Genomic DNA, 15,039 nt, shown 5'->3' with positions numbered 1-15,039 from the left:
AGACAAAACAGACTTTAAAACAAAGACTGTAACAAGAGACAAAGAAGGACCCAGTAATCCCACTTGTGGGTATTTATCCCAAGAAACCCAAAACATTACTTCAAAGGTACATGTACATCCATATGCTCATTGCAGCGTTATTTACAACAGCCAAGATATGGAGGCAACCTGCATGTCCATCAGTGGATGAATGGATAAAGAGGTGGTACATATTTACAATTAAATATTATTCAGCCATTAAAAAGAATGAAGTCTTGTCATCTGTAACAACATGGATGGAGCTAGAGGGTATTGTGCTGAGTGGAGTAAGTCAGACAGAGGAAGATAAATGCTATATTATTTCATTTATTCAAGTATGGGGAATCTAAAGAACAAAACAAACAAACAAAACAGAAACAGACTCATAGAGAACATTTTGATGGTTGCCAGATGAGAGGAAGTTGGGATGGGTGAAAAAGGTGAAGGGATTAAGAAGCACAAATTGGTAGTTACAAAATAGTCATAGAGATGTAAAGTATAGCATAAGGAATATAGTCAATAGTATTATAATAACTATGTGTGGTGTCAGATGGGTACTAGATTTATTGGGGTGATCACTTTGTAAATTATATAAATATCTAATCACTATGTTTTACACCTGAAACTGGTATGTTGTGTATCAACTCTACTTGAAAAAATTTTTTTTAAAAAACATTTTTATATGAGTTAATATAACATTTTGACTATAAAATTTATAACATTTTAAATAAACAATGCTTTTGTTGATAACTAGTTTGAAATCAAAAGCAAAAGAGGAAAGGTAGGATAAAAATTGAAGGAAAGGAACTAACTTTTATTGAGGACTTACCATGTGCCATCACTATTTAAGGCACTTTGCAGAGAATATCTCATTTGACTTGTTTATGATTCTTTGGAATAGGCATTGTCACCCCCATTTTACAGCTGAGAAAACTAGGGCTAAGAGAAGTAACACATCTAGTAGGTGGAAGAGGCTTTATCAATAGGAATGAGGAATTTCTATGAATTTTAATACTAAAAAAGCATAAGTAGCTTATATGAAAAATATAAGCAGTTTGGCTTAGCCATTTTTTAAAAATTCTTGCTGATACATAGGAGTATAAGTGTGACATGCGGACTCTCGTGAGGACTGTTCTCCTCTCCTCTGAGGTGTTGGGGAAACAGGCACAAAGCAATCGGTCTGCAAGGACTTACTGAGTATTTATATGTCTATGTCAAAGGGTTGGTGCTTGAGGCTTATGATGAATTACAGAGCTAGTACCTGCCATCAAAGAACTTGTATTCTGACGGAAAGCCAGGCCAGGCAGACACAGATGGATGAGCAGAAGTATTCACATCTGACAATTACCAAATATGCCTTGAGGGTCCAGAGAGCTTCCTGGTTTATGCTGAGTTGCATAGTGACTGGCACCCCAGAAATATGTCATCAGAGATTTTTCTTTTTAATTGGGGAATATTGGGGAACAGTATGTTTTTCCAGGATGTCAAGTCGTGTTTTTAAATCTAGTGTGTGTGTAGGGGAGGATGCGGAGTGGGGGGGGGGGGCAGCGCGCAGCTCAGCTAAGTCAAGTCGTTGTTTTCAATGTAGTTGTGGATGGTGCAGCTCACTGGCCCATGTGGGAATCGAACTGGCGACCTGGGTGTTGTAAGCATTGCACTCTAACCACTTCACCAACTGGTCGTCCATCAGAGATTTTTCTGATTGGGAAAGGCTCGATTTCTTGCAGCGGCTTGATATTTCCTTAGCTTCCCTGGGACTATCATCTTTAGCCACTTGGTTCCATAGCTTTGTAAGAAGAGTTTGTTTGCCTGCTCCCTCAACACCTGCTTCACCTGTTTGTTTCTCAAGGTGTAGATAAAGGGGTTAAGCACTGGCGGCACCATGGTGTTGAGCAAGGCCACCACCTTGTTCCTGTCCCCCTGGCTGCCCTTGCCAGGCCGGATATACATGAAGATGCAGCTGCCATAGGAGAGAGACACCACAATGAGGTGGGAGGAGCAGACTGAGAAGGCTTTCTGCCTCTCCTTGCCGGAGGGGATGTGCAGGATGGTGCGGAGGATGTGGCCGTAGCAGGTGGCTATCACACACAGGGTGCCCAGTAAGCTGCAGTTGGCCACAATAAAGCCCAGAAGCTCTATTAGACTTGTGTCTGCACAGATGAGTTCCAGGAGTGGAAAGTTGTCACAGAAGAAATGATTAATGATATTGGGACCACAGAATGGCTGCTGAAATATGATGAACATTGGAATGGTGATGAGGAGGAATCCTGTCACCCACGAACAAAGCACTAGCTGGACACAGACCCTTTTGCTCATGATGGTGACATAACGCAGGGGGTTACATATGGCCACATACCTGTCAAAGGACATCACTGCCAGTAGGAAGAACTCTGTGGTGCCCAGGGAGAAATAGAGGAAACTTTGTAGGAAACAGCCTGGGAGGGAGATGGTCTTGTATCCGGTCAGGATGTTGGTCAGCATCTTGGGGAAGATGACGGAGGTGAACCAGATCTCCAGGACAGCAAAGTTGCGGAGGAAGTAGTACATGGGGGTGTGGAGACGCCTGTCCAGGAGGGTGACGACCACAATGAGGAGATTCCCCAGGAGAGTGAGGAGGTGGGTGAGGAGGAGCCCCAGGAAGATGAGCATCTGCAGCTCACAGGCGTCTGAGAGCCCCAGCAGGACAAACTCGGTGACAGTGGTGTGGTTCGCCATGGCCCCTCTGGCCTCTGGTGGGATGGTCAGCGAGAGGTGTGCAGCAGCAGGGTTCGTGATGTTCTGAGGATCTGAGGTCACCTGAACCTGAAAGGAAAGAGGGGTGAGTGTTGCATTTCGAGCTGAAGGAGTCCTTTATTTCTTTGACCTACTAGTTGCTTTCTTTCCCTCCTCAGGCTGGTTGTCCAAATTCCTCACTGAATTAGCATCAAGACATATAATTTGACCCATTTTAAAAATAAATTTTCTGGGATTCTTTGGGAAAGGTTTTGCCTTTACCAATTTCCCCCCCCATTTCTCTTGTTTCTGTTAGGAAACTGTGTTAAAAACCTTTCATTCTTTTAGATCAGTTGAGATCACCCATGTGTGCCCAAATGTTGTAAGGGGTCTCCTAAGCCCATTAAAATATAAGAGGTGCCAAAAAAATGAATACACATTTTAAGAGATGTTATTTATGCTCAAGCAGTAGTTCCCCATAATCGGAAGTGTCTGGACGCTGATGGTAACCACTCTGAGTACCTCTTGTAAATGCAGAAGTCAAATGTGACTTGTATTTATCTTTTGTTATCGGCATTTATTGAGTATTCCAATTTTAATAATTTTTTCCTTTCTTACATGTGTATACACTTTTTTGGCACCCTCTGTACTTCCCGTTGCAATGGATCACAGGCCTTCACTGACTGCATTGAGGGAATACTTACTTTAGGAGCTTGTTACGAAAGACATTCAAGTTCAGGAGACTGTGGTTGCACCCGAGCTTCACAATTTACTAACTTATCTGGCACCTGTTACCTAACCTCACCAAAAGTCTGTTTCCTTATTGGAATAATAAAAGTACCTCTATAAAAAGTTGTCCCAGAACTTAAATGAATGATGGATAGCCAACACTTAGCACAAGGCTAGCCATAAAGCAAGTAGTCACATAATGTTAGCTATTTTATTTCTCCCTTTGTGGTTGAAACTCTAGTGTAGGGTAATAATAAGAACAAGTAAGAGTGAAATTGGAGGAAGAGAAATTTTGAACCGTATGTATTTGAATGAACAGTTTTAAAAGTATAAAAACGTTATCAGTTCATTATGGGAAGTTTAAGAAATACAGAGAAATGGAAAAAGAAGAATCACCTATAGTCCCACAGAAACAACTTTTATTAAGATTTTGACTTATTTCTATTGTATTTTTTCTATTATTTAGTGTTTATTGGTTTATATAGCCATGCTTATAGATTATGTATACTTGTTTTGCAACTCTTTCTTTCCCACATATTACTATGACAACTTTTTGCCGTGTTAATACAAACTTTTTGTTAATATATTATTTGGCCAATGTGCTTTAGGATACATGTGCTATGAAATTAATATGTAGAGGGGGAAGAGCATGCATTTCTAAATTAGGTATCATGCTCAAAAGTTTGGTATAATTTCCTCAGTGATATTAATAAAGAATAATAATGAAAAATGCTGATAGAGTTGTTCATTGGTTCAATTTCTATTTTAGAGAATACATCTTTGTTTTAAATTATTGTTATTTCTAGGTTTTACATTGCTTAATATTGTCCTTAGAGATCTTGATAAGAGCTAGGTAATCTTTGTATAAAAGTCTTGCTTTTATACAAAGGACTGATTAAGGCAAGCTTCTGTAGGGAAGAGCTGATTCCATCTGAAACAGGAGCAGGAACTAATGTGATATGGTTGCATTATGGAAACGGTAACGCTACATTATAGCTATATAAAATATGTATTTATATTGAGAAGAACTGGATGAGAACATGGAAAAATGAGCATAATTGCCATATAAGAATGGGAGAATAACGGGTGACTTTTCTTTCTTCTTTTTATTATTTTTATTATTACTTATACAATAACAAATTCAAAATTATAAAAGAAACCATCACAGTGAGCCCATTTGGATTAAGAGTTAAGTAGAATGTTTCCGGAGAGACAAAGAGGAAACAAACTGAGAAGGATGAAAATAATCAAATAAGTCAGCTGTGCCATAGCCTGCCAGTGGACACCTGAAAACAGACAACAGAGTCCTAGGCAGAGTGTCCAGAAGAATCAGATTCCCCTTCTCCCATTCCCAAAATTGCCCCAATGCAGGTTCCCTCACTAGCTATTAGGTGAGGTGCTCGACTGTCTTCAAGGCAGTTCTGATGATGGAGACTCCTGGTTTTCACAGGAAGCTCCTGGCTCTGCAATGTTGCTTGAGGACTAACTACACTGCTTGGGGGACTCACCAGAAATTCAAAGTGAATGAAGCTCCAGAGCTGTAACATGGTCTGTAGGTCACGGACATAGGCAGGTCCTGTTCTCTTTATTCTGTTTGTGTCACCAAACCTCCATGTTTTCCAACTACCAATCTGTCTTAAGAAATGCTCCCTGACTTTGTTGTCACTGACTCATCCCCAGATCTCCTCAGAAATGAGCTATCTCTATATGTTCCCCAGAACTTTTGGGTTCACCAATTTCGCATGAAGTTTCTATTTCTCCTCTTCCTTCACAGTGTGGCTGCTGGACCACTTTCCTTGGAAATAGATATAGAACCTAATTAATGATTCTTTCATCCCTCCTATACTAAGACAGAGGCAGACATCAATTGAAGTGGGTTGGTATGACTTCAGTTGGGCTTAAGAGTCTTCTAGCTAATGGTACATGCCCTTCCAGGGACATGATGCCCATAGAGGATTCTGAGGTAAATTATTCATGGGAGACTTCTTGTCTCTGTGAATCTGGCATAAGGCCTGGACTGCTTGGGGTTCTGTTTGGTCTCCATGGAAACTCAGAGATACACAAGTTACACAGCTCAAACTTAACCAATCTGAAGATACTCACTCTTCTCTTGTGGGATGGAGCTGTGCTTCCCCTGAGATTCATTACCATCAGTGGTAATAGGGACCTAGGAAGGTCCCTTACCTAGGAAGGTCCCTTACCTCTTACTTTCTGCAACTTTGGTATTGAACCTTAGGAAGGTCCCTTACCTAGGAAGGTCCCTTACCTCTTACTTTCTTCAACTTTGGTATTGAACATTTACATTGTTCTGGTCGAGAAGCTCAGACACTCCTAATGAAGTTTAATTGTAACAAAGAAGACAGTTATTAAAATAGTCAACAAGTTATTGTTGAGTGCTTATTGTGTGACAAGTACTGTTCTAGATGCTGGTGGTACATGGGCAGAATTTTGTGGGAAGAAAGATATTAAACAATCACACAAATATTAATTACTATTGTGACTGAGGAGAGCTCATAGGAGATCCTTAACCAGACTGAAGGATAGGGAAGATGTTCTGGATGGAGTTATATGAGTATAAAGCTGAGACCTGAAAAATGAGTTGGAGTGTGTGTGTGGAGGTGTGTGTGAAGAATTTTTAATTAATTAATCAATCATTCATTTAATACATATTTATTGAATACCTATTATGTGCTAGGCACTATACTATGCACTGAGGATAACTATGAGTGGTGAACGAAACAGACGTGGTTCCCTGTCCCCATGGAGCTTTCTCTCCATTGGGTGAATCTTGGTAAGAAGACCTTGGGACAGTCCACATCTTGGTCCCTGGCCCATTCAAGCTAAAATTACTTTTGTAATCTCACTTTCTCTCTTTGCTCACCAAACTGTTCCCTAGACCAGAAAAACTGGCTGTTATAACTTGAATGCAGTAAGTATTATGATTTTAGGAAAAAATGATGTGTTTGAAAAGGCAAGTGAGTGACTGACTGCCTTTCAGCTGTTTTAAATGGACTAGTGAGTTAATTTGACTGTCCCTTGAGTCTGGCTATTCTTGAGGTGATAGGATGGCTAGGGTTGGCAACCCACTCCCTAAACACCTGGTCACCTCAGATGAACTGCTAGTGTAGTTACCTTACTCTTGGAAAGAGTCATAACTACACCAGTGACCTATCAGAAGGGGTCACTGAACAGCTGTGGGTAAGAAGCTGATAACTGGACAGCTGTGGGTAAGGAGTGTCCATGGCACACACCAGTTGCACCTGCTAAGAGCTGATTATAGCAATTGTATTCCGTCTCTGGCCAGACCAGGAAAGGCCTGACTTTCTGAGATCTGTAGCTCTTGGGTGGTGGTCACCCATCCGTGGGTACCTGCCAGACATGGTGAGAAATGGAAACCTCAACTCCCCAAGTGACTAAGGATTCTTCCTTTTCTTCCTCACTGGGTCTCGAGAGGGTCAGGGAGAATATAAAAACGTCCTCATGATTTTATCCTTACTATGTGAATCTTTGTTTCTGGGTGAAGGAAAAGGAACCTGATTTACTTTCCTCCCCCTGAACTGGAAAATTAGTTTTTTGGTCATACTAAAATTAAGGAGAGAAACACGTGTGAATAAATGTGTGATAACAAGATATTATGAGAGCTATGAAGGCATGGAACTGGGTGTAGTCATCACCTAGCTTCAACCAAGTCATGGCCATTCTTGTTTCACCTAGGCCACCACCTGTTTTCCGTTTTCCCATATTATTGTGAAGCAAATCCCAGACATTGAATCATTTCATCTGTAAATATTTCAGTTAAGTATAAAAACAATAATATTCTTTGAAATAGAATATAATACCATTATTACTTGAAAAATTAAAAAAATACTTTATCAGTCATCAAAAGGATTAACTGTTCATTTGAATTGTCCTGACTGTTAATATAGTTAAGCATCTTTTCATTTATGTACTGGCTCTTTGGGTTTGCTTTTCTGTGAGGTGTTTATACACATTCTTAGCTCATTTAGCTATTGGGTTGTTTGTCTTTATATATTATGTACAATAACTCTTTATTTGTAATATGTATTCTCCACTCTACCCCCTTCCTACACACCGATTTAAACCTATTCATGTAGTTATTTCTTCCTTGACCACTGGATAGAATCAGGACAGGTATGACAAATTTTGCTGGCCATTCATATAGTTTTAGAAGTCTTTCTTGCATTCACTATCAGTCCAAAGAATGGGGTTATTAAATTGTCCAATCGTATGTAATTGTTAAAATTTTGAACTTTATTTCAAGTTAAAATGTACGCCTTCCTCCACTTAGGCCTATTTCAGGCAGGAAATCTTCAGAGAGAAAAGAGTGTGTTGTCGACTTCATCTGTCTTAATTTTGCAAGCCTACCTCCCTCTTACATGAGCTTTCTAACTCCTCCAGGGATATGGGGATGGGGTGGGGGTGGCTAATAGGGGATCTCCGGAGAACCTAAAGGAAAGGAAAGGTGGTATGGACAAAAAAGGTAACGGTGGTGGTGGTAAGCAGTGGTAGGACATGGAGTACAGCATAGGGAATAGAGTCAATGGAACTGTAACAGCTATGTACGATGTCGGAGGGGCAGTAGATTGGGGAAGGGAGGTTATCACTTTGTGAGGGGTGTAAATGTCTAACTATTACATTGTTTTGTACACCTGAAGCTAATAAAAATATATATATATATATGATGAATAAAGCTCTATCTTTGAAATTAAAAAAAAAAGAAGTGGTAGGGTTTTGTTCTGTACATATTTTGAAGGTATAACCCACAGAATTTGCTGATGGCTTGGTTGTAGGACATAAGAGAAAGAGAGAAGTCAAAGATAACAGTTTTGTTTTTGATCTGGAGTCTGTCTTTTTTATTGTGGTGAAATACATATAACATAAATATTATCATTTTAATCGTTTTAAAGTGTACAGTTCAATGGCATTAAGTTCACTGACATTGTTGTGCAATCATCACCACTATCCATCTCCAGAACTTTTAATCATCCCAAATCGAAACTCAGTATCACACAATAAGTTTTTATTCCCACTCCCACTTCCAGCCCCTGGTTACGACATTTCTACTTTATGTCTACACAATGTTGACTATTGTAAGTACCTCATGTAAGTGGAACCATACAATATTTATCCCTTTGTGTCTAGTTTATTTCACTTAGCAAAATGTCTTCAAGGCTCTACAATGTCTACAATGCCATGTTGTAGCATTTATAAAAATTCTATTCCGTTTTAAGGATGAACAACATTCCATTGTATGTATATACCCTATTTGTTTATCCATTCATTCAGCAATTGGCATTTGAGTTGTTTCCACCTTTTTGGTTATTATGACCAATGCTGCTATGAACATGGATGCACAAATAACTGTTTGAGCCTCTGCTTTCAGTTCTTGGGGTATATATCCAGAAATGGAATTGCTGTATCGGATGGTAAATCTATGTTTAAATTTTTAGGAACCACTACACTGCTTTCCACAGTGGCTACCGCATTTTATATTCCCACCAGCAATGTACAAGGGTTCTAATTTCTCTACATTCTTGCCAACACTTCCTATGTTCTGTTTCAATTTTTTAAAAATAATGGTCATCTTTATGGGTGTGAAGTGGTATCTCATTGTGGTTTTGATTTACATTTCCCTAACGATCAGTGAGATTGCACATCTTTTCATGTGCTTTTTGGCAATTTGTAGAATTGGGTTGTTTGTTTTTGTTGTTGAGGACATCATTTTTGAGATTATAGTAGATATACAATCCCAGTTTGAGATCCTTCTATGGTAATTTGTCTAATTAAGTTTTCTAATTCTTCTTGGATGTTGAAAATTCTCTTTTTCTAGGAAATTATCCATTTCTTCCTGTTTTTCAAATTTGTTATTGAAGGTTACACCTGATATTTTCTTACACAAATCATTTTCTACCCGGAATTATAGTTATTTGTGTACTTTCTATCTTCCATATTAAATTTAAAATTCTTCAAAGGCATAGATTAATTATTATCTCTCAGGAAACGTGGTACGTTTCCTTGAATATGGTGTTTGTGTAATCACTATTTTGGAATGAATTAATATGTTAATTAATTTCATATTTGTTCACTTACTAATTTGACTTTATTTTTGTCTTCATCAAAGTACCAAACATCTTAGTAACAAATTGCGATAGGTCAAATACTGTATTTAACTTTATATAAGATTGATTTCTGATCAAGATGGTGGAGTAAGTAAACTCTGCTTACATCCTGTCATTATTGCATCAAAATTACAACTGAACTATAGAACAACCATCATTGAGAATCACCTTAAGTCTAGCTGAATAGAAGTCCTGTAACTAAAGACATATAGAAGCCACCTCGAGGGTGGTAGGAGGGGTTGAGACGTGGAACAAGGTGGTCTCCATACCCACATGTGGTGGTTAAAAATTGGGAGGGATATTTCAGCTGCAGAGGACCCCCTGAAGAGCGAGGGGTTCCAGCTTCACACTAGGCTCCCTGGCCTACGAGAGATAAAGAGCTTCCCAGACAAGAAAAAGCTAACGGAGTTCACAACCTCAAAACTAGTATTACAAGAAATGTTAAAGGGACTTCTTTAAGGAGGAGAAGAAAAAAAGACCAAAAATATGAATAGTAAAATGGCAATAACTACATATCTTTCAATACTTACTTCCAATGCAAATGGTTTAAATGCTCCAATCAAAAGACATAGGGTAGCTGAATGGATAAGAAAAAAAAAACCCTAACTTATACTTCAGATTGAAAGACACACATAGACTGAAAGTAAAGGAGTAGAAAAGGATATTTCTTGAAGATGAAAAAAAAAAGTGGGGGTAGCAATACATTTTACAGCAGACAAAACAGACTTTAAAACAAAGACTGTAACAAGAGACAAAGAAGGACCCAGTAATCCCACTTGTGGGTATTTATCCCAAGAAACCCAAAACATTACTTCAAAGGTACATGTACATCCATATGCTCATTGCAGCGTTATTTACAACAGCCAAGATATGGAGGCAACCTGCATGTCCATCAGTGGATGAATGGATAAAGAGGTGGTACATATTTACAATTAAATATTATTCAGCCATTAAAAAGAATGAAGTCTTGTCATCTGTAACAACATGGATGGAGCTAGAGGGTATTGTGCTGAGTGGAGTAAGTCAGACAGAGGAAGATAAATGCTATATTATTTCATTTATTCAAGTATGGGGAATCTAAAGAACAAAACAAACAAACAAAACAGAAACAGACTCATAGAGAACATTTTGATGGTTGCCAGATGAGAGGAAGTTGGGATGGGTGAAAAAGGTGAAGGGATTAAGAAGCACAAATTGGTAGTTACAAATAGTCATAGAGATGTAAAGTATAGCATAAGGAATATAGTCAATAGTATTATAATAACTATGTGTGGTGTCAGATGGGTACTAGATTTATTGGGGTGATCACTTTGTAAATTATATAAATATCTAATCACTATGTTTTACACCTGAAACTGGTATGTTGTGTATCAACTCTACTTGAAAAAATTTTTTTTAAAAAACATTTTTATATGAGTTAATATAACATTTTGACTATAAAATTTATAACATTTTAAATAAACAATGCTTTTGTTGATAACTAGTTTGAAATCAAAAGCAAAAGAGGAAAGGTAGGATAAAAATTGAAGGAAAGGAACTAACTTTTATTGAGGACTTACCATGTGCCATCACTATTTAAGGCACTTTGCAGAGAATATCTCATTTGACTTGTTTATGATTCTTTGGAATAGGCATTGTCACCCCCATTTTACAGCTGAGAAAACTAGGGCTAAGAGAAGTAACACAACTAGTAGGTGGAAGAGGCTTTATCAATAGGAATGAGGAATTTCTATGAATTTTAATACTAAAAAAGCATAAGTAGCTTATATGAAAAATATAAGCAGTTTGGCTTAGCCATTTTTTAAAAATTCTTGCTGATACATAGGAGTATAAGTGTGACATGCAGACTCTCGTGAGGACTGTTCTCCTCTCCTCTGAGGTGTTGGGGAAACAGGCACAAAGCAATCGGTCTGCAAGGACTTACTGAGTATTTATATGTCTATGTCAAAGGGTTGGTGCTTGAGGCTTATGGTGAATTACAGAGCTAGTACCTGCCATCAAAGAACTTGTATTCTGACGGAAAGCCAGGCCAGGCAGACAGAGATGGATGAGCAGAAGTATTCACATCTGACAATTACCAAATATGCCTTGAGGGTCCAGAGAGCTTCCTGGTTTATGCTGAGTTGCATAGTGACTGGCACCCCAGAAATATGTCATCAGAGATTTTTCTTTTTAATTGGGGAATATTGGGGAACAGTATGTTTTTCCAGGATGTCAAGTCGTGTTTTTTAAATCTAGTGTGTGTGTAGGGGAGGATGCGGAGTGGGGGGGGGGGGGCGGCGCACAGCTCAGCTAAGTCAAGTCGTTGTTTTCAATGTAGTTGTGGATGGTGCAGCTCACTGGCCCATGTGGGACTCGAACTGGCGACCTGGGTGTTGTAAGCATCGCACTCTAACCACTTCACCAACTGATCGTCCATCAGAGATTTTTCTGATTGGGAAAGGCTCGATTTCTTGCAGCGGCTTGATATTTCCTTAGCTTCCCTGGGACTATCATCTTTAGCCACTTGGTTCCATAGCTTTGTAAGAAGAGTTTGTTTGCCTGCTCCCTCAACACCTGCTTCACCTGTTTGTTTCTCAAGGTGTAGATAAAGGGGTTAAGCACTGGCGGCACCATGGTGTTGAGCAAGGCCACCACCTTGTTCCTGTCCCCCTGGCTGCCCTTGCCAGGCCGGATATACATGAAGATGCAGCTGCCATAGGAGAGAGACACCACAATGAGGTGGGAGGAGCAGACTGAGAAGGCTTTCTGCCTCTCCTTGCCGGAGGGGATGTGCAGGATGGTGCGGAGGATGTGGCCGTAGCAGGTGGTTATCACACACAGGGTGCCCAGTAAGCTGCAGTTGGCCACAATAAAGCCCAGAAGCTCTATCAGACTTGTGTCTGCACAGATGAGTTCCAGGAGTGGAAAGTTGTCACAGAAGAAATGATTAATGATATTAGGACCACAGAATGGCTGCTGAAGTATGATGATTGTTGGAATGGTGATGAGGAGGAATCCTGTCACCCATGAACAAAGCACTAGCTGGACACAGACCCTTTTGCTCATGATGGTGACATAACGCAGGGGGTTACATATGGCCACATACCTGTCAAAGGACATCACTGCCAGTAGGAAGAACTCTGTGGTGCCCAGGGAGAAATAGAGGAAACTTTGTAGGAAACAGCCTGGGAGGGAGATGGTCTTGTATCCGGTCAGGATGTTGGTCAGCATCTTGGGGAAGATGGCGGAGGTGAACCAGATCTCCAGGACAGCAAAGTTGCGGAGGAAGTAGTACATGGGGGTGTGGAGATGACTGTCCAGGAGGGTGACGACCACAATGAGGAGATTCCCCAGGAGAGTGAGGAGGTAGGTGAGGAGGAGCCCCAGGAAGATGAGCATCTGCAGCTCACAGGCGTCTGAGAGCCCCAGCAGGACAAACTCGGTGACAGTGGTGTGGTTCGCCATGGCCCCTCTGGCCTCTGGTGGGTTGGCCAGCGAGAGGTGTGCAGCAGCAGGGTTCGTGGTGTTCTGAGGATCTGAGGTCACCTGAACCTGAAAGGAAAGAGGGGTGAGTGTCGCACTTTGAGCAGAAGGAGCCCTTTATTTCTCTGAAGGACATATGTTCCCACCACTGAACACTCAGGCTTGTTACGCAGAGTTGCTGTCTCATGTCTGTTCCCAGATGTGTCCGTGTGTGAGAAGAGTAGGTGGTGATCTGCAGGGTGACCTAAGCAAGGCCCCAAACCAACAATGATCCTTGTTTACTTTTTTTAACCGAACGTTTTCCCCTGATTCCTAAAAGAATTCCTTTGGCCCTAGCATCATAATGTGTTTTTCATAACTTTTATATTTATCTTTACTTCACTGTTAGGTCTTCATCCATAAGTAGTTCACATTTGAGGGTGGTAGCCTTTTTGCTTAATTTAGCCATTCACTACATGGATCCATATCCTTGGGTAAACGAATTTAGAATGTGTAGACTCTGTTGCTATTTCAAGATTTCCTGAATCTTTGATGCCTTTCACTAGTATTTGGATTAATACAGAGGAAAGAGGAAATCTGTGAGAGAAAATCCCAACTCTCACAAGTAGAGAAAATAATGTCAAGTAATATATGCATTAACAAAAATTTCTTAGTGGAAGTTTGGATTCAAGGTTCTTAGTGATGTTCCAAAATGATATATTCAGCCTCTCCTCTCATTACATACTCCCATGGGCTCTAGATACAATAGACTCTTGTGATTTTTTTGGTTCTTTATGCATTTTATGCACCTGTGCTTTTGCACATATCCTTCTTTCATCAGCCTTTCAAATCCTATTTATGTTTTAAGTCTCTCCTCAATACATGCTATCTTTTCTATGGAGCCTTCTTTTCTGAATGAATGAGTCTTCCCTCTGTAAGCCTCATAATTTTATTATATCTCATTTAATTATCATTGTATCTTATAGTTGTTTTTCATTTGTTGCTCATTGGATAAAAACTTCTTTATTAATCTTTGTATTTTATACAGCCCTTAGAATGAGTTTCTCAAAATAATCAGTTTTAATAAACATTTGTTTGTGACTAATATCTCAAATGTTTGAGCGATGGATTTGGTGTATTTGACAAACAAAAGGTTGAGGACATGTCACTTACGAGTATGTAATATTTCCTAGAGGACAGCAACCTAGCAGAGTCATATGCTAAATAATCTTAAATTGGTCCATCTGAAAAAGTTTGTTTTCCTCATCAGAAGATAGAAATATCTCCCCATAAACATCTTCTAAAGGGAAATTCTCCATCTTTGAGATGGTATAGAGTTTGAGCTAGTAAATAGACAGGGGCTGGTTGGGTCTGCTAGAGTGCTCCCAGCAGCAAAACCCCCCAAACCCTTAAAAAGATCTCTCTTTAAAAGTCAGCATCCCTGGAAGTCCCCTTCCTTAAGCAACCTCTTATCAACTACTACCTTAATTATCAGACAGTGCTGTAGCCAAAATTATTTGTCAGTCACTAGAGAATAAGATTGGGATCCAGTTTAGTACTTGGGATAAAGGAGATGCTAGGGGATATTAGTAGGGAGGATGAAATAGTAAACTGTATCAACTTTCCTTTTTTATGGTTTTGCCTTCTTTTTAGCACAAGCTACACTGTTCAAAGTCATTTCACAAAGTACCATTATATGTAACATTTGCTGACAATTATTAAAGAACACAAAACAGTTGATCAGCTTTTGAGGGTATAGCTAGGACTATTCACGGGAATCTCAAAGTTGTCTAGATTCATCAGCAATTTGAAAAAGAAGTCTCTGCAGTTTAATCATTTGGTTCAAATATGAGCCCAGGTGACCAAGAAACTTACTCAGCTCTTTCCAGAACAGAAGCAGGATCCAAAATAAATGTCATACTCAGAAACATCATCAGAAGCTAACAGAATGAGTATTATTTAGGTGAAGTCATGGGTAGGACACATTGAGAGGAAC

At 39.5% G+C, this 15,039-nt stretch overlaps 2 protein-coding genes across 2 annotated transcripts; both read right to left on the bottom strand.

The window, feature by feature from the left end:
* Window positions 1-1,704: 1,704 nt before the first annotated feature.
* Window positions 1,705-2,733, bottom strand: LOC117023187 (olfactory receptor 49-like). Its single transcript, XM_033107644.1, has one exon. The coding sequence runs from the start codon at window positions 2,731-2,733 to the stop codon at window positions 1,705-1,707; it is 1,029 nt and encodes a 342-aa protein (XP_032963535.1).
* Window positions 2,734-12,017: 9,284 nt separating this feature from the next.
* Window positions 12,018-13,046, bottom strand: LOC117023186 (olfactory receptor 49-like). Its single transcript, XM_033107643.1, has one exon. It carries the CDS (start codon window positions 13,044-13,046, stop codon window positions 12,018-12,020), a length of 1,029 nt encoding a protein of 342 aa, XP_032963534.1.
* Between the last annotated feature and the right edge of the window lie 1,993 nt (window positions 13,047-15,039).

This window comes from Rhinolophus ferrumequinum, chromosome 6, assembly GCF_004115265.2.
Source record: "Rhinolophus ferrumequinum isolate MPI-CBG mRhiFer1 chromosome 6, mRhiFer1_v1.p, whole genome shotgun sequence".
Lineage (NCBI taxonomy): Eukaryota > Metazoa > Chordata > Mammalia > Chiroptera > Rhinolophidae > Rhinolophus > Rhinolophus ferrumequinum.
The sequence above is the reverse complement of the archived record's forward strand: the minus strand, read 5'-3'. Positions and strand labels throughout refer to the sequence as shown.